The sequence below is a fragment of the Eucalyptus grandis genome, chromosome 3 (assembly GCF_016545825.1).
Source record: "Eucalyptus grandis isolate ANBG69807.140 chromosome 3, ASM1654582v1, whole genome shotgun sequence".
NCBI lineage: Eukaryota > Viridiplantae > Streptophyta > Magnoliopsida > Myrtales > Myrtaceae > Eucalyptus > Eucalyptus grandis.
In genome coordinates this window covers 21,351,048-21,374,502 of record NC_052614.1, presented here as the reverse complement: position 1 = coordinate 21,374,502, position 23,455 = coordinate 21,351,048, and the positions used below count along the sequence as shown (strand labels likewise).

Here is a 23,455-nt window from a genome sequence, read left to right as displayed (position 1 = left end):
ACAAATTTGAGGATAAATGGTGCTTAGGGGGATCCAAACCGGCAGGAGCAAGAACTGGGAAAAGCGTGAGTGAGTTAAGCGATTCAGGGGCTCCGATGTCCTTGTCGATTAAAATTCACGCTGGCGGGTCTCTTGTCTTCATAGTACATGTCCCTAGTTGCTAAGTGCAGAAGAAATGCCGGGAGAAAATCGATTGCCTTAATCGCCGTAATCTCTATGTAGAGTCCGAGATACCAGGCCTTAAAACATTCCAAACGGTGGCTGTCCAGCCCCGCTTTCAGGCCTGCCACGTTCCCGAAACATACGCCGACAATCCTAGAACATCTCTATATTAATGGCAAGTGCAAATATGAATAAACATGACGTAAACTAATTGATATCAAAGCAAAATTTATAAGCTGACCATTTCTATTGAAAATCTGCATCGAAAAGAATTACAATCAGCAAACTAGGACATCAACCGAGGCATATCCGTGAAAATCAACAATCTAGATTAGGAAGGACGTCGAACTTGACAACAAAGAGCCGCCCACACAAAATGACAGCTTAAACTGTGAAATGATGGTGATGTTTATTGTTTAAATATTGTAGGAGTTTTGAAGTCTACAGGCAATCTTGTTATGTAAGTTCCACGAATGTCCAAGTTCGTCAAATTCTGCAAATTCACAATCCCGTATGGTAATTCCACAATTGCCGTAGAATTTAAATCTAACTCAATCAATGATGTCAACTTTTTGATTGAGTTGGGGATCTCTCTCAACAAGTGGCATCCTTGTAACAACAAGTGCTGCAAAGACATGGCAAAGCCTATGGAGTTTGGAAGTTGAGTAAGTTTGTTGCATTGCCTTAGGTCAAGTAGAGATAGATATGCCAGATCGCCTATGGAGTGGGGAATGCTGGCTAATCCACAACAAGAGACATTAAGAATTTGGAGCTTCTTTAGACAACCAATGGATTCTGGCAATTCTTCAATCCCTGTATGAGATAGGTCCAATTGAGCTAGTGACACAAGGGAGCTCATGAATTTTGGGAATTCTCCGATCCCTGAATGGGATAGGTCCAATAGAGTTAATGATTCAAGGGAGCTCATGGCTTTTGGTAATTCTTCAATCCATGAATGAGATATGTGCAGTTGAGTTAATGACACGAGGGAGCTTATGGATTTAGGTAATTCTTCAATCTCTGAATGAGATAGGTCCAGCTGAGTTAACCACTTAAGAGAGCCCACGGATTCAGGTAATTCCTTGATCCCTAAATAAGATAGGTTCAGCTGAGTTAGCAAATTAAAGGAGCTCATGAATTCAGGTAACTTTTCAATCCCTGAATGAGATAGGTCCAACTGATGTAACAATGTAAGAGAGCCCATAGAATTTGGAAGTTGAGCAAGTTCTTCACAATATGAGGCACGTAGAGTCTTCAGCTTCATTAAACCACCACTTGATATCGGAATCTCTCGTATAGCGGTGTCATTTATGAGAAGCTCTCTTAATTCTTTCATATGACCTACTTGTGCTGGTAGCTCCTCTATTCTCCTACAACTACTAACATTTAGAATCTGTAGCTTCATCAAACCACTTCCAGATATCGGAATCTCTTGTATATTAGTATGATCCAAGATAAGCTCCCTTAATTCTTCCATTCTACCTACTTCTGTAGGTAGCTCCTTCAGCCTCCTACAGCCTGAGGCACTTAGAGTCTCCAGCTTCATCAAACCATCTCCTGATATCGGAATCTCTTGTACAGATGTGTTATCTATGAGAAGCTCCCTCAATTTTTCCATTCTACCTACCCCTACCGGTAGCTCCTCCAGTCGATTACAACATGAAGCACGTAAAGTCTCTAGCTTCATCAAACCATCTCCCGAAAGCGGAATCTCTTGTATGCTAGTGTCATTTATGAATAGCTCCCTCAATTCTTCCATTCTACCTACTCCTTTAGGTAGCTCCTCCAGTCTCGTACAACTACTGACATTCAAGGAGACGAGGGTCTTGATGTCTTCGATAGAAGAATCAATCTCTTCCATATTCTCGCATTCTTCAAGAATTAAAATCTCCAAGCTTTTATAAGCAGACAGGTCGGGAGTTCTTCTCAAAGATCGACAGCCTGTGAGGTTAAGAACTTTTAGCTTGATTGCCATCTGAAAGAGAGAGAATACCTCAGTGAGATTGATCTGTTGCAACATGTGATTTCTACTACTTCTTGTTTTTTTAGACTTTTAATGTTCCTAAAAAATACCCATGCTCCTACTCCTTTAATCTAGACTTATATATATATATATATATATATTGCAAAAAGAATGTTGGGGATATACAAGTGCTAACTATATTTTTGTATTGCATTAGGCAAATCTTCCAATTTGGCTAAAATAAACCAACCAATTAGCACTCACGAAGATAACAAATAATTCGTCCTCACCAAAACTATTATGAAGCAAAGAACTTATTTTGAAATAGTAGAGTTTACTTTGTTTCTAAAATAATTGACTCTATCTATGACCATTTTAATGCATTTCATGGAAAAAGCGGTTAGATTGTTTGTGAACGTAATAACACTTCATTTCTCATGAAAGAAGATTGATAGAGGAATATAGCAAGAATCGCTAAAAGGGCATACCGTTTACATGGCGAGAGATTAACTTAGAAGCCATAAACCATTTAGTTAAAGGAAGATTGTTTGTAGTATGTCTGATGTTATGCATGACTGCTCGTTAAGATATTATCAATTTAAGTTTATAAGGGGCATAAGCTTTGGTATCTTTAGGTGCCTATAATTCCTCTTTTATTTAGAGGAAAATCCTTAATTTGAGGAAGGATATTAAACCTTTATGAGAAAAAAGGAATGAGAACTTGGTGCAATGGGACCTTCAGCGACAAGTGATTATTCATAAGAGATATGCCTTCTCTACATCTTACCTTGAGTGGACCCCATCCTCCCCAGTCCTCTGATATCTTACTCCATGACAGATTGAGCACAACTAATTCCCTTGGATGAAAGTTGGCTGCTCGGAAATTTGTGGGACAATGCTCCCACTGAAGCCATTTTAAGTGAGGAAGCAAGTTATGGAAATCTCCTGTGAAATTCGCACCGCACACTTTGAGAAACCTTAAGTTGGTCAGTCCTTCAAATTGTTCGCTTGTGTAGGTTCTTCTGTAGTCACATTCATCGAGACAAAGGGCCTCAATCTTAGAATTGCCCTGGAATTAGGAAACATCGTGGATTGTAACTCTTGAATGACGAGATGAGAACTCTATATAAGAAAATTGATCTGTCATCCGATTATGGTGTTCTCATCTTCCACTTTGTGAAATAATCGGTTGTAGTTGCATATTATATATCTTTCTTTTTCTTTTCTTGCTAAAATACATACTATTTATTTAATTTACGGATAAAAGCACTGGAAATCTTAAAAATTATTATGGAAGTGCAATTGAGTTTTAATACTTTTAAAAAGTGCAATCAAGTTCTAAAATTTGTCACGAAAGTGTAAACGAGTCCTAAAATTTTCAAAAAATTGAATCAATGGAAAGATTTGATTGGATTAATTTGATAATTTTTAAGATTTGATTGCACTTTTCGAAAGTTTTAGAACTCAATAGTATTTTCACAACAAGTTTTAGGACTTCTAAAAACTTATCTATTTAATTTATCAAAAAATGTGAAGCTCGAGAGGGTGTTTCCAAACTATTCCGTTTTTGACTACGCCCTTCTCAAAATTTCCACCTTTTGAATTCCTAAAGATTGCATGCTTTCAAAATTTTAGCAGAATCTCTCCCTTCATGCACACACCACGTCAGACATATTTATCAAATACATGTCCTTTATACGTGAAACAGAACAACTCTAACTCATATCCTTTATATATAATAACGACACGACTCTTGCAATCCAAGTACTTCTATCAAATTGCCATCAAAACAAGAATGTCATCCCAAAAACCACGAACATGTTTTACATTCCTCTCTTATCAAAACGTAATATAAATTATTTTTCATCCCCCTATTTATTTCTACACATGTTTGATGTTCTTATTTCATTGTCACATTGATTTTTTTATGGTGAAATAGTAGTCATCTAAATGTTTGATCAATTTGCCCATAGATGGATGAGATCTTCTTATAGAAAGATTGGACATGAAGATTGATTAAATTAGATAATTAAGGAACTCAAGTCCCTTACATTTTTTTTTTTGTAACAAAATATTTTGGGAGCTCAAATTCATTTTTGATTTGAGGTGATGAACTACACATTGAGCACAAATCATGAGAGTCATAGTATGGATCCTTTGGGAGGTTTTAATCTTCCCTTCAAACTTTTGTTCTTTAAGACGAGACACTACTTATTTTTCCTTCAAATGTTTTGTATATATCCCTTTTTCAGTTCTAAGCGTTGATTGCAATTTGCGAAAAAATCTGCTCGCTGAAAAACATTGGTAGCATATTTCTAATTTTTTTTTTGCTATTTCATCATATTTTGCATCCCAATGAATCATCAATATGTTATAATTACTTCTAGTTATGTATTTTTTGACTTTCGTGCTAATAATGAAAATTACATCACACAAAATTCAACACGATATTTATTTACATGACAGCAAAAATTAAATCATTGAATGATCCATTGCTTTAAATTTACCACTTTTTATTGATATTATGCACATTGATCTCATTAACTAATTTTGATCAATCACTTTCTCGCCCATAAATATTCCTTCATAAAGTTTATGTGACGATGGATAATCTTCCATTTAGATCTAACAATAAAAATGTTATTCTAACTCTGATTCAACTATTACCAAGTGACGAGCTATCACTAGTTGTGCATTTAACTCATATTAGAATATAAGGATATTATTCTTATTACTAGGTGAGGAAACGATTCTAAAGCTTATGTGGTGATCATTTTTTTTTTTTTTTTTTAATTTAGAATCAACATTAAGCATATGGTTGTGAAATTGATTTCAAGTTATATTACTATAACATTTTTTTTTTATAAATTTATAAAATATAAAAATTGATGATTCTCTATCCAAAAAAAAAAAAAGTCAAGCGTATATTGTTAAAATATTTAAATTCCAGTTTAATATATATATAATGCTAAAAATTTTAGCTTCATCAATTCTATGATATTAATAGTTCATAATTGTTATTTGATTGAAGATGTGCATTGTTAATATATGTTTGTTAAAAATACATGGTTGTCAAATTAACTTATAAAAATATTTTCAAGACATATCATTTCAAATATATATTCTTATAAAAGTATAATATAATGTTGTAGATGCCGGGTTTTCTCTAGAAGTGCATTGTCGAATATTATGGTTTTTTAGTTTGATGTTGTATTGAAGTTACCAAAGGAGAGTGTCCTCGTTACAATACTACGAGGTAAATAGAGATAACCATCAATAATCAAGAAATTGCTCCTTAATTATATCCTAGAACCAGGGAAGAACAACAATTAGCCGAAAGAGCTCTTTTACCGGTAGAAGTTAGGAGACTTAGGATTGATGATAAGTTTTATCTCAAAGAAGAAAGAGAAGATGGACTCACATTCACTAATTAAGACAAGTTCAGAAAACTCTTACCTTGTTACTGTCAAGCACATCTACCGCCTCCTTATAAATCCATATTCTGCTACGCTGCTCAGGCTCCTCTTGATTTTCTAGAGCAATTTTCCTTCCAAAATCTCTTAGTTGATCATCCATCATTAGCTTGCCATCTTTGTCAATATTAACTAAGGACTTAAGACTCAATACTTCAATCCCCTTCCGTGGAAAAAAACCACAAGCAGCCCACATATAAGTTGGACTTTGTTTAGATGATCCAATAAAAAAACATGCAATATCTAAAAATATTTGTTGCTCATTATCATCTAATGCTTCATAGCTCATTTCCACTGTCTTTGGCACTTTGTTTAACTTCCGTAATTCTTGTTTCCACACTGTTTCGCTTTTTCCCCGTAAAAAAGAACCCTTAACTTCAAGAGCTAAGGGAAGCCCACCAATACTCAATACCACTTCACGGGAGATAACCTCATAATTACTCAGAGGAAAGTCCCTTCCAAATGCATGTTTACTAAATAAAATCAATGCTTGATCCAATTTTAACTTGGGAAGTTGGTAAGTGTAATCTGCCCTAACTCTATCAAGAATTCTCTTGTTTGTAGTTGTTATGAGGACTATACTTCTTGCTTGAAGCCAATCTTTTTCTCTGATCAACACATCAAAATGTTTATAATCATCCATATCATCAAGAAGAATAAGGACCTCCCTAGTTATAAATCGAGATTTGATGATACAGATTCCATCGTCGACATTATGAATATCATGGGCACGTCCCACTATGTCATAAATGAGCTGCTTTTGTAGTTCTTTGATACCCGTGTGCTGAGATTCTACTCTAATATTTGCCACAAAGCTACGAAAATGATAACGGCTAGAGAGTTTGTTATATAACACCTTTGCCAAAGTTGTCTTACCGATTCCAGCCATTCCATAAATTCCAATTATCCTTGTATCATTGGGTTTAGCATCTATCTCACTCATAATCTCTTCCACATGATCATCGATTCCCACCAAATGTTTGGGGACATCTAGTTGATAAAGTCCTTTCAATTCTCTCGTAACGTTTCTGACAACAATTTGAACCAATGATCCTTCATACCTACCAAATAACAATGAATTTCAATATAGGATGGAAACATTTACATATATATATTCGTGAAAAGTTTATTTAAGAGAAACTAAATAATGTTTTTATGGAGAATAATGTACCCATTAGCAATTTTCTCTGATTCCCATCCTTTCAAAAGACTGACTTCTTTGAGCACTTCTTTCCATTCCTTCACAACCATTTCGTCCATATTCTTTTCATGTGCACTGATAGCATCTCTCAATTTCCCTGTGGGATATCTCAGCTGTGAGGGTTCCACTTTGTAAAATATGGGCAACACTATTTGACTTGCCTTTCTTCTGCACTTCAACATATGAGCCAGCTCACAAAGGCACCATTTACTGAATGCATAGTTCTCCGAGATAATCGGGATGGAGATCTTAGATTGTGTTATAGCGTGGAGAAGGTTTGAACCAATCTTCTCACCAACATGAAGCTCATTGTCATACTTGAACGTATGAATTCCTGCATCGACAAGGCTAGTATAGAGATAATCGGTGAAGTTTTTGCCAGTATCTATCCCTCTAAAGCTTAAGAACACGTCGTAGACATTCCTTTCCCACTGTACATCTCCTCTTGTTTGGATGTACATCATGTAGTAATAGACCAAAGAGATCTTTTTTCTGTTTTAAAATAGGAGATTAATTGAGTGGAGGCTTAAAAGAAAGCCAGATTTCACAGTCCAGATCTGCGAATTGCACAAATGTCTCTCAGAACTCAGTTAATTTATACAAGAACACACACACCTCTTACTTAATCAGAAGAAAATGGAGCAATCAAAGCAGGAAACAGAGAAGAGCAAGGAGTCGTCGACTACCTGAGGAGCGCTCAAACAACACAATCCACCCACCTTTCCGATCTCCACCAATTCTCAGTCTATGCAGAGAGCGTGCAGATTCTGTACAGGTGCTTTGATTTAAAGATCTTTCTATCTAACAGTCCAAGGCCCTTTATGCTTATCAAACTGCTGCGGTGCATGTTGCACCAGAAGGTCAATTATTCCACGCGTAATTTCCGCAATGAAGGTGCGTGGGACCTATTCTATTGAAATTTAAGATCCAGCACACTTTTTTTTTTTTGTTTTTTTGTTTTTTTTTGGGTCAGAAGATCCAGCACACTCGACTGGACTTGCTTTCGTATTAACAAAAAAGTTGGACGGAGAGCTAGAGAACAATGCTGACGCTCTTCGTTGGTCATTATATTCTCCACTGACTAATTTAATGAAAATACTTCGACAATTTTTTTTAATGAAAATTAGGTTGCGATAACGCCTACTTTCTTTTTGTAGGATGCATGGGCAGGATCAATGTCCGATTTGATTTTTTTTTTCTTTAAATATCACTGAGGTCCCTTGCTTGCGCATGCTAGCACCAAATGATGACAGTACGTGTATTAGCATATTGTTGTGAAGAAAATGAAACATATTTATCATCGAACGCCAAAACTCTACTGAATATTTCAACAGTTTTGATATATTTGATAGAAGTTATGATTACCATAAAAACTATTAGAAATGTTGTATAATGGCTTTATCATATCTTTTAACCGCCTTATAACGACTTTATAAAATTCGACTTATTTTTTCCTAAACCCTTATTATTTTATAACAGCTTTATAACTGTTATCTTCTTATGAATTACCAATTGATTTATAATAGTTTCTTAAGCTCTCTCTTTCTTTGAATATAATTTAAACTTCAAACCACGATCCTTTAAGACACTAAATTAAAAAGAGAATTTTCTTTTCCTTCTAAAATCTTTTATTTCTTTGTTGGGTTATATAAATAATGTTGTTTTCGTTTCTTTTATTATTTTGTGCCGAATTTCATAATCTGAGAGACATAATTATCTTTAAGGATAGTGTTTGCGTGCCTTAGATAATTGATTTTATTTTTCCATCATTTCAATAGATTTCCAACAATTCTTTTTTTTTTTTTCATATTATCTAATATTCTTCCAACAAATTCATGTGTAGAGTCACCTTGTTATAGCTATTCAAGGTCAACTAAAGATTAAATGGAGATATTTTACGGAAGACCGGAATTGGGTGAGACCGTGTATCCAAATTTGAAGGAAGCTACAAGAATATTAGGACATTTAATATATCAAAAGGGCAAGAGAATCTACAGTACATGGGTATTGGGTTATCGAGACAATTGACAGTAAATATTGGAGGTCTTGTTTGTCCTTGCCTGGGGAGTTAGGGAAAATTGCCTAGAAAGTTTTAAATATATTGCACTTTTACTAATTTAGTTTTAATTTTTTCAACTTTGCCAATAGAATCATAAATCTTTTCACTTTTTGCCAATTGAATTCATTCGACCAATTTTGATCGAAATTTGTTGACATGGATAAATTTTATTAATTTTTAAATATTTTTTGAATTTTTAAATTATTTTTATGTTTTTAAATTGTTGTTGTTGTTGTTGTTCTTCTTCTTCTTCTTCTTCTTCTTCTCTCTCTCTCTCTCTCTCTCTCTCTCTCTCTCTCTAAATCTTTCCATTTTTACCTTTGGCTAGTCGTTGATCACCGAGCCTTCGGCAATCGGCTATAGGCCACAACCGATGACAGTTGGCCTCACGGGCCTCGGGCAAGGTTGTTCTTGTAGGCATCTGGTGAGGGGTGACGTTGCTAGCCGCGAGCGAGGCTTGCCCTTGCCAAATCTAGTGAGGGCGAGCCGGCGAGGTCGCCTCTCGCCATATCTCAAAGAGGGCAACCTCACCTAAGGCTCACGAGGCCGACCCTTGCCAAATCTCGGCAAGGGCGAGCCTCGCCTGAGGCCCACGAGGCCGACCCTTGCCAGTTGTGGCCTTTGGTTGGTCGCTAGAGGCTAGGCGACCAGCCAGAGGAAGAAAAGGGAAAAATTAAAAAAATTAAATCATCATTTACACATGACAAACATTATTGAGTGAAAAAACGATATTACATAAGAACTTACCATAAAAAGAATCTTAGAATAAACTTAAAGCAAAGATAAATGTTTCCACTATTTATAAATAGGAACAAAATGAATGTGACCAAACGGCGTCGTATAGTATGAATCGACGCTGAGTTAAGTTCCGCAGGAAATGGATGATGCAAGTGCGACGCGTGATTTCCGTTGCATTCACAGAGAAGGCGCGTCTTGAGTCTCCTGACTCTCACTGACTTGCTTTATATTTTCTTATTTATTTTCTGAGTCGCCCACTATGATGATTAAAAGTGGCCAGCGCTTATTTTATGAATCGTGTTTCTTGGCGACGTTGGAAATTGGAATCCCAAAGAAAAATTACATACCTTTGTGCATATTTTTGAATAGAGTAATCTTCTCTTCGACCCCACTGTGCATGCTTAGACAAAGCTGAGCTGTTGCCATCCATCTAGACAGTCCGGCACTCTTCACGCCAATCGAACTGCCGGATGCATGCTCCACGAAGGGGGCAATTATTGCACGCGTAATTTCCGTGGCACTAGGCTGTGGGAACCTCTGCGGGTGCTTTTTGACTTGACTTACCTTTTGTTCTAACGACCAATGTACTTACATGCCCTCGTTGCTGGTGGCATGAGTCATGACAAAAACATATCACCTGTCCGATTTTTTCACATGAAAACATCTTTCTGGCCAAAGGAAAAAAATGAAGAATCATTTGGGAAGTTAATAATAAAATATTATCTTGAAAGCGAAATAATTTTTTTTTTCATTATCTGAAAATTGATTCCGATTATCTCTAACTTTAGTTCAACAGAGGGAAATTACTGAAAGTATCTTCTATTTAAAAACCATGCTCTTCTTCTTTGTCACAAAATTGATGAGAGCTTTCAGTGCCTTTACAATTTTTTGTGAGGTATGATATTGCAAATTCAATTGCAACACCACATCATTACTGTTAGTCGTGATCCCTCTCATGATATGTCCTAAGAATTCAATTGCAACACCAAACGGCATAGTATAGTGTATAATCCAACTTAAAAATTCGTGATTGATGAGAGGAATCGACACTTAGATAAGTTCCGAGGGAAATGGTTGATTTGAGTAACACTGGAGACGCGAGATTTCCGTTGTCTTGCTTTTTGTTCAATCGCCCACTACAATGTCTGAAAGTATCCAGCACTTACTGTATGGATTGGTGCTCCTTGGCGTGTTTGGAAATGGGAATCCGAGAGAAAAACCACATATATCTGTACATTTCTCTGACTAAAAAGGGTTCTCTTCAATCCAATTGATATAATTATACGGGAAAGATATTTAGTTTTTCAAATACATTTGAAGATGACAGTGCTAAAATATTTTTGGCGCTCGTGCTAAACATGGCTTTAAAAGTTGTAGGTCTAACTTCCAAGATTAGTGTAGTTGATTGAAGTGTGGGAGATTTCTAACTTATGAATTACAAATTACTTATATTCAAATCTCACAAACAGCATGCAAACTAAACTGAATCAGAGTTAACCACATAGGCCAAAAGAATGGAAAGTACAAAAAAAGTTATAAATCTATCGCATTAATACTAATTCAATTTTAAACATTTTAATTTGATCAATTTAGTTATAAACCTTTTCACATTGGTACCAATTCAATCCATTCGGCAATTTATGCTGGAAATTTGTGACGTGAATGTCGGCGATCCTATGTGGCATCGCTGCACTAACGTGGACATTTTAAAATGATTTTTTTACTTATTTTTTGATTTTATTTATTATTTAAAAAAATTCCTTGTTTTTTTTTTTTTTTTTTTTCCTTTGGATTGCGGCCAATATCGGCCATTGCTAGCGATCAGTGACATGTGGTGGCTAGCGAGGGCGATGTGGCCCTTGCCAGCCATAGACGAGGGTTGCCCTTGCGGGATTTGCCGAGGGCAAGAACCTCGCAACCTGGGCGAGGTTGGCCCCCGCTAGACTCAACAGGGGTGGCGAGGGTCAAGCGCTCGCTAAGGCCCGCAAGTGCAATCCTCACTAGATTTGGTGAGGACGACCCTCGCCCGTGGTTGACAAGGACCATGGCGCCTTGCCAGCCCCGCCTATGGTCAGTCACCAGCCATGGCTAATACCGGCCACAGTTCAAAGAAGGAAAAAAAAAAGGAAAGAGAAAAGGAAAAAAAATGATTTTTTTAAAATAATAAAAATCGAAAAATTAGTAATTTAAAATGTTCATGTTAGCATCGACGATGCCACGTAAGATTGTTGGTGTTCACATCATTGATTTCCAACCTAAATTGGTTGGACGGACTAAATTGATAATAATATGAAAATACTTATGATTAAATTGATTCAATTGAAAAGTTTAGAATTGAATTGATATCAATGCAATAGGTTTAGAACTTTTTTGATGACTTCTCCCCAAAAGTATGAACTTGTTAAGTTCATAGAACTCACAAGGTGTTTCATGGACCAAAAAAGTAATCAAGCCTTAAATTTGACGTTTTTTCATTAAGGGTTGAATTCCAATGTCATTAGTGAGTTCAATCCCTAATATTGATGAAATGAGAAGGAGACCTTGCGGTGCAAAATTTAAGAGTCAGCAATAGGTACCACCAATGACATCAGACCTTAATGGCTGGGAAAAATAGTTGTAATAAAGCTAAGACACAGTATTAAATAATTTTTACAATATATCAAGGGAATGAAGATTCATTTTAATTTCAACACGTTCGTAAGGCACCAAAATAAATGTGGATGGAATTTTGAAGGAGCGTATGATTTTGGAAGTATAAATAAATGTTAATACTTTTTTAGTCCAAACAAGATAAAAGTTGAATAAAATTAATTGGTCTCTTGATGCCACACCTCTCTACGCAAATCTCAAATTATCCGAAGGATATCATGTTTGTGATTGACATCCTGCGATATCATGGGAACGATGAAATTCATATATCTGTCGCTTCCAGCAAGCGCGTAAGCAACTCTGTGAGTGTGAATCAACCTCGTGAATATGAACCCCTCTACTTTTGCTCCCAACAAGATGACCTGTTTTTGTTGGGAGAACACTGGAAACTTTGATCGAAATTTGGGATCCAGCACACCTGACATGACTTTCTTTTTCTATTAATTGAAAAAAAAAAAACTAATAAGCCATATTTAGGGGTGACCATTGATCTAGGGTCAACCCTGTATTGACCCTGGACCGGCCCAACTTGGCCGGTCTTGGTCTGGTTCTCAAAGAGATTGGGTCGATCCTTGGTCCTGAGATTCCTGGATCCTATATTGTGTGGGTTGATCCTCAATTCTAGAAGTTTGGGATTGATTCGACCCGACCGAACCCCGTACTTAATATATATTATAATCTAATAAATTATATATTACATGCTTTTGTCTACTCTAAATTTTAGTGCAGTCTCCTCTATTCTCTTCACAGTTCAATTTATCATGTAAATTAGAAAATAGATAGAAACCTAGTCCTAATTTGACAAAAAAGAAAAAGAAACCCTCTTCACTCGACTTAGCCTCGCTCACCTTGTCGCTTGCTTCTGTTCACTCGCCTCATTGCACACCTCTATTTCCTCACCTTGCATGTTCTTTTTTATGGTTTGTTACTTTTAGTAGCTATAAATTTCTGTTGTTACCTATCTTATATTTATGTTTGCTATGTATTAGTATTCATAATTTGGTTGCTCAATATCGCATTATGGATGGATATGTAATTTGAAATAGTATGTTTGTCATTTTAAAGAATATATAAATGAAACAAAACAATAATTGATTGGTCCCAAGTTGACCCTAGAATCAGACCGGACTCATAGGATCGGTCCGGTCCTTAATCCCAAGCTCAACAGACTTGGTTCTTGATCCCAAAGATTGAGGACCAATGGGATCGAGGACCAACATTGTATGGGTTAATCCTTGGTTAGGTACTGAACTAGCACAACCCGGACCATACTCACTCTCAGCAATACTCATTAACGTAGTTTGTCATTAGTGAATGGATGCTATGAACGAACTATACTACAATATCACGACTCAGACCAATTACATTGTTATATAAAATTGATCACAACCAAATGGTTTTCGTTTGTTTGCTAAGTAGAATAAATTTGGTTAACGTGTTTAATGCACCATCTCAAATTACAAACGGAATATATATATATATATATATATATATATATATATATATATATATAGCATGATAATAAGGAGGATGTCGTATTTCATTAAGATGATGGTGTACTGGTTATGTGCTTCGTTGTGAAAAATAAACAAGAAAATGCTTACAATAACAATGGTTAAATAGTAAAGATAAAACGAAATGAAGTTTATAAATAAATAAAAAATGAGATGCAAGTTTTTCATATAATAGTGTAATTTTTTTTTTTCCGACGGTTCTCTTAGTACTTTGTTCCGTCTTCATAATCCACCTACATGTGGAGAGGTCGACGAGAAGGGCGCCTCGTATATCAGATCTTCTAAATGAGTGAGTCCTTTTCTTTCCATCTCGAGAGGATTGCACTGATACTAAGGCACTAAAAAAGGTTTGGACCTGGAAAATAGGTCTTAACCCAAGTCCAAACCCTTTTTTTTTTTACATCTATAAAGTTAATATTTTTCTTATGTATTATGAACAATAATGATGTTACTGAATTGAAAGTAGTCCTTTCAATTTTATAAAAAAATAGAAGTAAATTTGCGACTCTTGTTACTTCCAACTAATTGATATTTATTTCAACTATATAGCTTATGACTGAAAGACATCATAGAGTAATAAAATAAATAAATTAAATCATTGTTTACACATAACAAATATTATTTAATGAGAACGACATTACATAAGCACTTATTATTTGGCGTTACCATAAAAAATGTTAGAATAAACTCAAGGCAAAGATGAATGTTTCCACTATTATAAATAAAACCAAAATAAATGTGACCAAACGGCCTCGTATAGTATGAATCAACGCTGAGGTAAGTTCCGCACGAAATGGACGATGTAAGTGCGACGGGTGATTTCTGTTGCATTTGCGGAGAAGGTGCGTCTTGAGTCTCTTGACTCACATTGACTTGCTTTATATTTTATATTTTATTTTTTGAGTCGCCCACCGTAATGATCAAAAGTAGCCTGCACTTGCTTTGTGAATCGTGCTTCTGGGTGGGTTGGAAATTGGAATCCAAAGAAAAATTACACACCTTAGTACACATCTTTTGAATAAAGAAATGTTTCTTTCGACCTCACGGTACATGCTTGGACAAAGCTGAGCTGTTGCCATCCATGCGGACAGTCGACTGTCGAGGACTCTTCATGCCAATCGAACCGCCGGATGCATGCATGCTGCACGAAAAGGGCAATCATTGCACGCGTAATTTCCGCAGATTATAAGGAAGGTGCGGGGTACCTTTGCAGATGCTTTTTAACTTTTTCGGGCAATTATTGCGCTCTTAATTTCCGCAGCATTATAAGGAAGGTGCGCAGGGGTACCGTTGCTTGTGCTTTTTGACTGGACTTGATTTTTCCACCGACAACCAATTATTACATGTTTCTGTTGCTAATGTACATTGGTCGATGACAAAAACATATCAATTATCGGATTATTTTCACATTAAAAAACCTTCTGATAAAAAAGAAAATTTGCAGAGATCGTTTGGATAGTCATGAATATAATTTTATTGCTAACTTTAGATTAATAGAAGGAAATTATTGCAAATCTCTTTTATATAAAACCTATATTCTTCTTCTTTGTCACAAAACTGATGGGAGCTTTCGGAGCCTTTAAAATCTTTGGTGAGGTATGATATTGCAAACTAAATTGCAACACCGCATCATTACTGTTAGTAGCGACCCCTTTTCGTGATGTCATGAGAACCCTTAGCATCTTTGAAGGTTTTGTTCGTATTTTAATGATTAAAATTATGCTATTGTTGGTTGGTCGGTCAAGTAGTTCAAAACTTAGCTTGCAAGACGAAGGTTCCGGGTTCCATTCTCTAACCTATCCCTATTATTAGGAATTCTTGATTTGTCAGCAAAGAATGAGCCTGAATTTGGTTGTGTCGTTGGTCTTGGGTTTCTTCACTCGCACTTGGTGGGACTGCCCTCAAGGGCGGCTCATCTAGCGAACAACTGACGTTTCATTAGCGTCTTAACCTGAATATTCTAACAATGGGTGAGGCATCTCCCAACCCAGTCAAAAACATTTTTTAGCTTATAAAGTCCAATTTTCTTACCTAATAAACAATAATGATATAAGTGAATTTAGAGTGGTTCTTTTAATTTTATTAAAAAAAAATAAATATGCTACTTTCGTTATTTCCAACTAATTGATATTTATATCAACTAAATAGCTTATGAATCGTGGACCAATAAAATAAACAAAAAGTATATTATCATTTAGACGTGATAAACACTGTTCACTAATACTACATAAACACTTATTATTTGGCATAACCAAATATCCTTTTGATGAAAAAATGCGTAAATAAATTAAAAACAAGATGAACATTTCCACTATTTATAAATGAAACCAAAATAAATGTAACCAAACGGCATAGTATGGTGCATAATCGAACCTAAAAATTCTTGGTAGATGAGAGGAATTGATACTTAGGCCTTGTTCGTTTTATGGAAAATAATTTTTAAGAAAACATTTTCCGAATTTTTTGGCATTCGTCTCACGAAAAACATTTTCTGTTAATGGAAAAAATACATTATAAAGTAGGGAAAATATTTTTCACTTTTCGTAAATTCGATACCTTCTTTTACCTTTGTAACTTTCACCAAACACATTTTCCTTTTCTTTTTAATTTTTTAAACCAAGTTTTAAATTTTTTTTATTTTCTTTTTCTTTCCTTTTTTATTCTTCTTCCTCAGTTGGTCATTGGCCACCAGCAAGCTCGGGCGTTGTTGGCCTGTGGCAAGGTGCCTCGCCTAATCCGGTGCGCTCGAGCTCGCCAAAGCCTCGCTCGACTCGCCTTAGCCAAGCTCGAGCTTGCCCGGATCAACCAAGCCTTGAGCTCGTCGACCGCGTCTTAGCCGGTTGCTTGGTGCTAGCCATCGCCAAGGCAAGTAGTCGGCGGAGGAAGAAGGTGGAAGGAAAAGAAAAAGAAGAAAGAAAAAGATTTAAATAATAAAAATTTGATTTTTAAACATACAAAATAATTAAAATTATTTATTATTCAAAATATTCAAAATAGAAATTCGATTTTTTTGGTAATTTTTCTCAGAAAATCAAATCAGAAACTGAACAATGAAAAATATTTTTTAACTTATTTTTAAGTTTTAATGGAATAGCAAAAATATTATCATTCTTCTTAAAAATATTTTTCAAAATATGATATTTTTCAAAAAATGAAAGAAGTCCCGTATAAGTTCTGAGGGAAATGGATGATTTAAGTAACGCTGGAGACGCGAGATTTCCGTCTTGCTTTTGTTGACTCACCCACTGCGATGACTAAAAATATCCCGCACTTACTTTATGGAATGTGCTCCTTGGCGTGTTCGGAAATGGGAATCCGAGAGAAAAACCAGATATATCTGTTCATCTCTCTGACTAGAGGTTCTCTTCAACCCAATTGATAAAATTATATGGGAAAGATGACACTGGTAAAATATTTTTGGGCCTCATGGTAATTATGCCTTTAAAAGTTGTAGGTCCAACTTTCAAGATTAACGTAGTTGATTGGAGTATTGGGAAATTTCTAGCTTAGGAATTACAAATTACATACATTCAAACCAACTTTCAAGATCAACAGTTGATTCAGAGCTATCCACGCAAGCCAAAAGCATAAACTTAACAAGTTCATAAAGCTTACAGGTTGTTTCGTTGGCCAAAAAAGTAAGCCTTGAAATTTGATTTTTATTTATTAATGGTTAAATTCCAATGTCTCTGGTGAGTTCAAATGAGAAGGAGACCTTAGGGCATAAAATTTAAGAGTCAACAATAGGCACCATCGGTGACATTACACCTTAAATTGGCATATCTGTAACTTATATAATTTGTAACCCATCAATCAAATGTGCGGTTGGAGAATTCCTCCACCAAGAATGGAGAAAATATAGCTAAGAAAAAGAGTTGTAATAGCACTAAGACACAATATTAAATAATTGTTAAGAGATATCAGACAAAAGAAGATTAGTTTTAATTTCAACACGTTGGTCAAGCGCCAAAATAAATGTGGATAGATTTTTAAAGGAGTGGGTAATTTTGGAAGTATAAATAAATGTTAGTACTTTTCCAAGGCCAAACAAGATAAAAGTTGAAAAGTGAATAAAATTAATTGGTCTCTTAATGTCATACCATCTCTGCACAAACCTCAAGTCATCCGAACTTTGTGATAGACATCCTGCGATATCATGGGAACAATTAAATCCATTTATCTGTCGCTTCTAGCAAGCACATAAGCACCTCTGTGAATCAACCTTATGAATATGTCCCCCTCTTTTTTGGCTCCCAACAGGAAGACCTGTTTTCGTTGAGAGAACACCAGAAGCTTTTTTTCAAATTTGAGATGCAGCACACTTGACTTGACCTCCTTTTCTATTAATAAAAAATAGAAAAAATAATTAATAAGCAATTCTCCTTAAATTTGTTTGTTATTAGTGAATGGATATTATGAGCCAACTATACTACAATATCATGACTTAGACCAGTTACGTTGTTAAATAATACTGCACTAGAACCAAATCTTTTTTTTTTTTTACTTGCCAAGTAGAATCAATTCTGTTAACATGTTTAATACACCACCTCAAATTTCAGATGTCAAAAAAAAAAAAAAAAAAAAAAAAATAGAGACATGATATATGGTGGACATAGTAGTTTACAAGGATGATCGTGCACACGGTTACAGGTTTCGTAACAAAGAAATAAGCAAAAATAAGTATTAAAGATAAAACTATCTGAATTTTAGGAAAGATATATGAAATGCAAGTTTTTCACATAAGTTGAGTATAACTTTCCCTAATGATTATCTTAGTAATTGGTTCCGCCTTCATAATCACTTACATGTGGAGAGGTCGATGAGAAAGGCGCCCTGTGTATTGGATCTTCTGAACGAGTGGGTTATTTTCTTTCCATCTCGAGAGAATTGTACTAATACTAAGGCAATAAAATAGGTCATGACCTAGGTCCAAACCTTTTTCTATGTCTATAAGTTAATATTTTTGTTATGTATGATAAACGATAATGATGTTACTGAATTGAGAGTAGTTCTTTCAATTTTATAAAAAAATAAATCTGCAATCAACTACATAGCTTATGAATGAAAGACATCACAAAGTAATAAAATAACCAAATCAAATCATCATTTGTTGGGAAATTTGATTGTTGAAGAAGATGGAGAAGTAATAGTAGATCCTTGACGCTTTGATGCGTGATGACGATCACTATTCTTAAGGTATTATTGTCATGGAGATAGAGACATCGGCTGCGTCAAGTGCTTGCAATCTTGATAGATTGCGAATCAATCCTTATGATGGACTAATTTCATCTATTGGAAGGACAACATGATTCTTCTTCTATCTGAATTATGTATTTTCTACATCCTCGATCCCAACTTGCCTGCTATCCCTAATCCAAAGGATGATGACTTTGATGAAATCAAAGCTGCGAGGAAAATGGGCGAGGATGATGAAAGGAGTGTTGAGTAAGTATTTTCAATGCTCTGTTGGATCATCTATATGAAACTTTCCGATCTTACACAAATCCCAGAGATATTTGGAATGCCTTGGAGACCAAATACAATATCAACAAACGAGATACTGATAGATTTACTACTTTGAAATAATTTGAATTTACCATGGTTAATGAAAATTCTATCTATAAGCAAGTGGAGGAACTACAAACATATGTTGCCAAACTCAAAGACCTTATAATTGAAGTTTTTGAACCTCTTCAAGTTGCTGCAATTATTTCATAATCGCCTTCAACTTGGAATGATTATCGAAAGAAACTGATAACGCTAGTATGAACACTTAGAGGGGGGGTGAATAGGTGTTAATGAAGTTTTTGCAAGACTTAACAACTTAATTTGACTTATAATAAAATAGTAGATTGAAGATATAAAAGATTATAAACTGATATATAAGATTGTGAAATAAGTAAAGAGATTAGGGAAAGAGAATTGAGACACAAGGTTTATAGTGATTCGGCTTAGATCAAGCATATGTCCACTCTCCCGCACTGACAGCCCACTGGTTGGATTCCACTATGAATCAAAAGAGATTTTACAATATCATGTCCTTGATTCCATAGTGTAGAGACTCAGCTACACTTCCTCAAGGTCTCATAAGAATTTGATCTCTCTTTTGAGTATAGTTTAAGCTCGACAAATTGTAATAGCAAAGAACTAAAAGTTTCAGACTTTGAAATTTTTCTTTCACGCACACACTTGAATAACTTGAGCGTCTTCCTTATATACTCCTCCATGCCATCATAACCGTTGGCACCTTTCAAAGGAGTTCTTCCAATCTACCCGTTGAACAGAATCAATTCGAAAGATCTCGAGTTATTTAAGGAATGTGATGATAGCCCACTAATCATGCTCGCCTAGACAATCAAGATCTAGGTTTTCATAAATAGAACCTTCCAAGTATACTTTGCCATTCAACGAATCTAATTATTCAAGTTGATTAAAATAAGAATAATTGATCATGAGATGCTATCTCCAGCCATGAGATATTCATCAACCGTACGAATCAAATCCTTAAAGATATACTTGTATATGGATAAGTCTTCTTTATTAGATGAAACTTTTCTTCATCGGTCTGGAAACTATCAGTGAGGGTAGACTTTAAATCTTGAGTCTAGAGGTCTTTAGACTTTGACGATAGAGTCTGCAAGTCTTCAGACTAGACTGATGGAAACATTTTGTCAACTTCAAAACAAATAAGGAAGTTTTCTCCAACAATCTCCCCATTTTTTATGGTGACAAAACTTTCCTGCAGATTTGGACACTTTGACCTGCAAAACAATACTTAAGCAAACCAAGATTTCTTATGAAAGATAATTAGAGATTAGGATAAAGATAGTAGCGAATCTGCAACCATAGAAAACATGTTAGTCCTATAAAAGCAACTATCTTTATCATAATCAATATCATAGCTTAAGTTACTTGCAAGCATCATCAGTCCAAACTAGTCCAAATCATAACCACACCAAACAGAAGATAAAGTTCAAAACAAAAAGTTATCAAATTTGCATAAAACCTCTCCCCCTTTTTGTCAACAGAAAAATGTGGAGAACAAATGAAAAAGAGTTTGTTGAAAATGGAGTCAAAATCATGGCTGTTTGGGAAGGCGAACAAGCTCAAATTCTCCCGTAAAATGTATTATACTTGAATCTTCGAACTGGCATTCGGGGCATCCAGCGGGTCATGCAAAGACACCGAAGTGGCCTTAAAAGCATTCTTGAGATCATGCATCTAAAATCCCATAGCATATTGCTGTTTTCGACGTCCAATAGAATTTCCAGCGGTCTTAAAAAGTCTACTATTTGAGCTGATGCAGAACTAGGATCAGCTGAGTCAATTCCAGGGATTTTGAGAATGGATGGAGCTTCAACAGATTGTCCACCATGACTGTCTTCTGGGTAATACGAGGCATACACATCCTCTAGGTCTACTACTAACGACTTACATTACTAGCAAATAAAGGTGAAGAAATGCCTTTTGGTCCAACAGCTCCCCCTGTTTTGTTGCCTTCAGGTGGAGTAGGTAAGGTTTCTTCTTGTTCAACTTCAGCTTTAGAGTGATGAGCGTTAGCAGTTCCAATTCCTGCCATCTCAGAATCACTAGACAGGGAGACAACCAAAGTTGGCTCGAAAGAGTCTTCTTGACCCTGATCTTGTTCTCCTTCTCTCTGTTCTTCTTCCTCTTCTCTTATTTCTTCCTCTGTCCTCCTCTGTTCTCCATCTTCCTTCTCTGTCTCTTCTCTCTCTTTTCCTCCATCTTTTGGCTCTTCTCTTGTCTCATGAAAGTTGACAAAACTCTTTAAGTTTCTTAAGGCTGAAAGAGTCATTTCATCCTCATCTTCTTCATCTTGCAAGATGAGAGTTCTTTTCTTCTTTGCTGGAGCAACCAAGGGCTCCTTGCCTTTCCTCTTCGTTGCAGCAGAGTCTTGTTTTGCTTTGACGAGAGACTTCTCCTTCATACACTCCAACACTTTGTTCAGCTCTTTCAAGCGCATCTTTGTGACCATTTTGAAACCAATCACCATTGGAAAAATGGTTGTCAAATATAATGGTGCAGAGATGTGAATTTTAAAGTGTCTGAATAGACGCGTGATAAGAGCAAAATAAGGGAGTTGTTCCTTATCTTTCACCACAGTTTGGTACATATGGAACAAGATGGTGTGAGGTAGAGAGAATTTAAATTCAATATTGATGACACACATCAATTTTGCTTCAAATCGAGAGACATCGGTCTTGGATATCGACTTGGGACGAATGCAGTTGATCACAATCTTGTGCAGCAGGATGTTAGAGGCACTCATCCTTGTGTAGGAAATCTTGCCTTCAACATCCCTATCTCTCACCAACGACAGAGTAGCATGAGCAATAGACATGCTAATTGGTTGGAAACTCGTTCTTTTCACCCTAATTATGTCAGCCAACGTGTCTATATTCACCAAAAATTCCTTGTCCTTCACAGTGAAGAAAAACTGTTTGCATCCAAGAAAGATAAGTTCAAGTAAAAATACGCGGTGAGTTCTTGATAAGTAGTAATGGATTCAGAATAGAACCGTTTCAATTGCAGTGGAGCAAACTTTTCTCACAGATTGACCTTTATCGAATCAAGGAAATCAAAGTCAACAGTCCTAGGGTTCATAACCCCTCTCTTCATAAGATCTGAATAAACCCTCTTGTGATTCTTCGATCTAAACAGATTGGAACCATTAGCAATATTTGCAGCCACTCCTGTTCTAGGCTAAAAATGAGTAAACATCCGTTCATCGTCATCCAGAACTTGTGGTTGATTTGCAGTGCCATAGAATGGGTCACTCGGGAAATTCACAAAAGTTCTTTCAGTCGTTCCTTTCTCTACAACTCCTAACCTTTCCAACTCCTGCAAGAACATGGTTTCATTCTTGTATCATCTATCTCTTAAGAATTCATTGATTAAAGACATCGGCGTTCCTCTTTTCTTCAGATTAGAGTAAAGTTTGAAAGCAACCTTGGGAGTTAGCGTTCTTACAGGTTCAGCCTAATCTATAACTTCATTGTCTGGTTGAGTCGGTGGAGAAGATTGATGTTGCTAAAAAGGTTGTTGTTGACTCGGACACAGTGGTGGAGAAGAATCCTCTTCCTCGGTTAAGTCAAAATGTTGGACCCTCGAGCATATGTTATGGTCCCCGCTTGCAATCCTTGAAGAACTTCTTGAAGACATAGTCGCTTCAAGGGAGGAATTCACCAACTTGCTCGAAAAAGGTGAAAACTTTTGGACAGATTGAAAGTGAAAGTAAAAGCAAATAGGAATTTTGTATTCTAGGGTTTCGGTGTAAAAATAAAGAAGACGAGTCTCTAAAGTATATAAAGCAAGTGAAGCGAGATAAATGAAATGTTGTAAAAGGAAATATAAAAATACCTTTTCAAAACGAATAACTTCCCTTTTTGAAAATAACTGTCTTTTAAAAAGTGATAATCGCCTTTTTGAAAAAAAAAAACTTGGAAAGATAATTTCAATCAATTAGCAATTAATAAGTAACTATACCTTTTCAAGTTTAAAATATTGAAATAGAAACAACTTATAGTCGTAACTCTTGGTCTTTTGAGTTTGAATACCTTTAGACTTTACCTTTGAGTCTTGAGCACGTCCAGACTTTACTGGATAAGAGATATAATGTTCGGTTTGGTGTGAATAGACTCAAATAGGCTTTTCTCCAAAGGCTTTGTAAATATG

The 23,455-nt window shown here is 35.7% G+C and overlaps 1 protein-coding gene across 2 annotated transcripts; it reads right to left on the bottom strand.

The window, feature by feature from the left end:
• Positions 1-373: 373 nt before the first annotated feature.
• On the bottom strand, positions 374-7,614 carry LOC104447347 (disease resistance protein RPV1). Of its 2 annotated transcripts, none has more exons than XM_039308530.1 (5): positions 7,486-7,614; positions 6,770-7,356; positions 5,582-6,659; positions 2,913-3,194; positions 374-2,137 (listed from the first exon to the last, which is right to left on the bottom strand). In XM_039308530.1, exons 2-5 carry the CDS (start codon positions 7,261-7,263, stop codon positions 572-574), a joined length of 3,420 nt encoding a protein of 1,139 aa, XP_039164464.1. In that variant the 5' UTR covers positions 7,264-7,356; positions 7,486-7,614; the 3' UTR covers positions 374-571. The 2 variants fall into 2 exon arrangements, with proteins under 2 accessions (XP_039164464.1, XP_039164465.1); XM_039308531.1 differs by having other exon boundaries at positions 7,519-7,575.
• Between the last annotated feature and the right edge of the window lie 15,841 nt (positions 7,615-23,455).

What these genes read in the sequence shown, in the direction of transcription:
- LOC104447347 (XM_039308530.1), bottom strand. Translation starts at nt 7,263, where the DNA reads ATGATGTACATCCAAACAAGAGGAGATGTACAGTGGGAAAGGAATGTC. An exon ending in TCAGAGAAAATTGCTAATGG is followed by an intron (nt 6,660 to 6,769) that starts GTACATTATTCT and finishes GTTATTTGGTAG; the next exon opens with GTATGAAGGATCATTGGTTC. An exon ending in GAGGATGGGGTCCACTCAAG is followed by an intron (nt 2,138 to 2,912) that starts GTAAGATGTAGA and finishes TCTCTCTTTCAG; the next exon opens with ATGGCAATCAAGCTAAAAGT.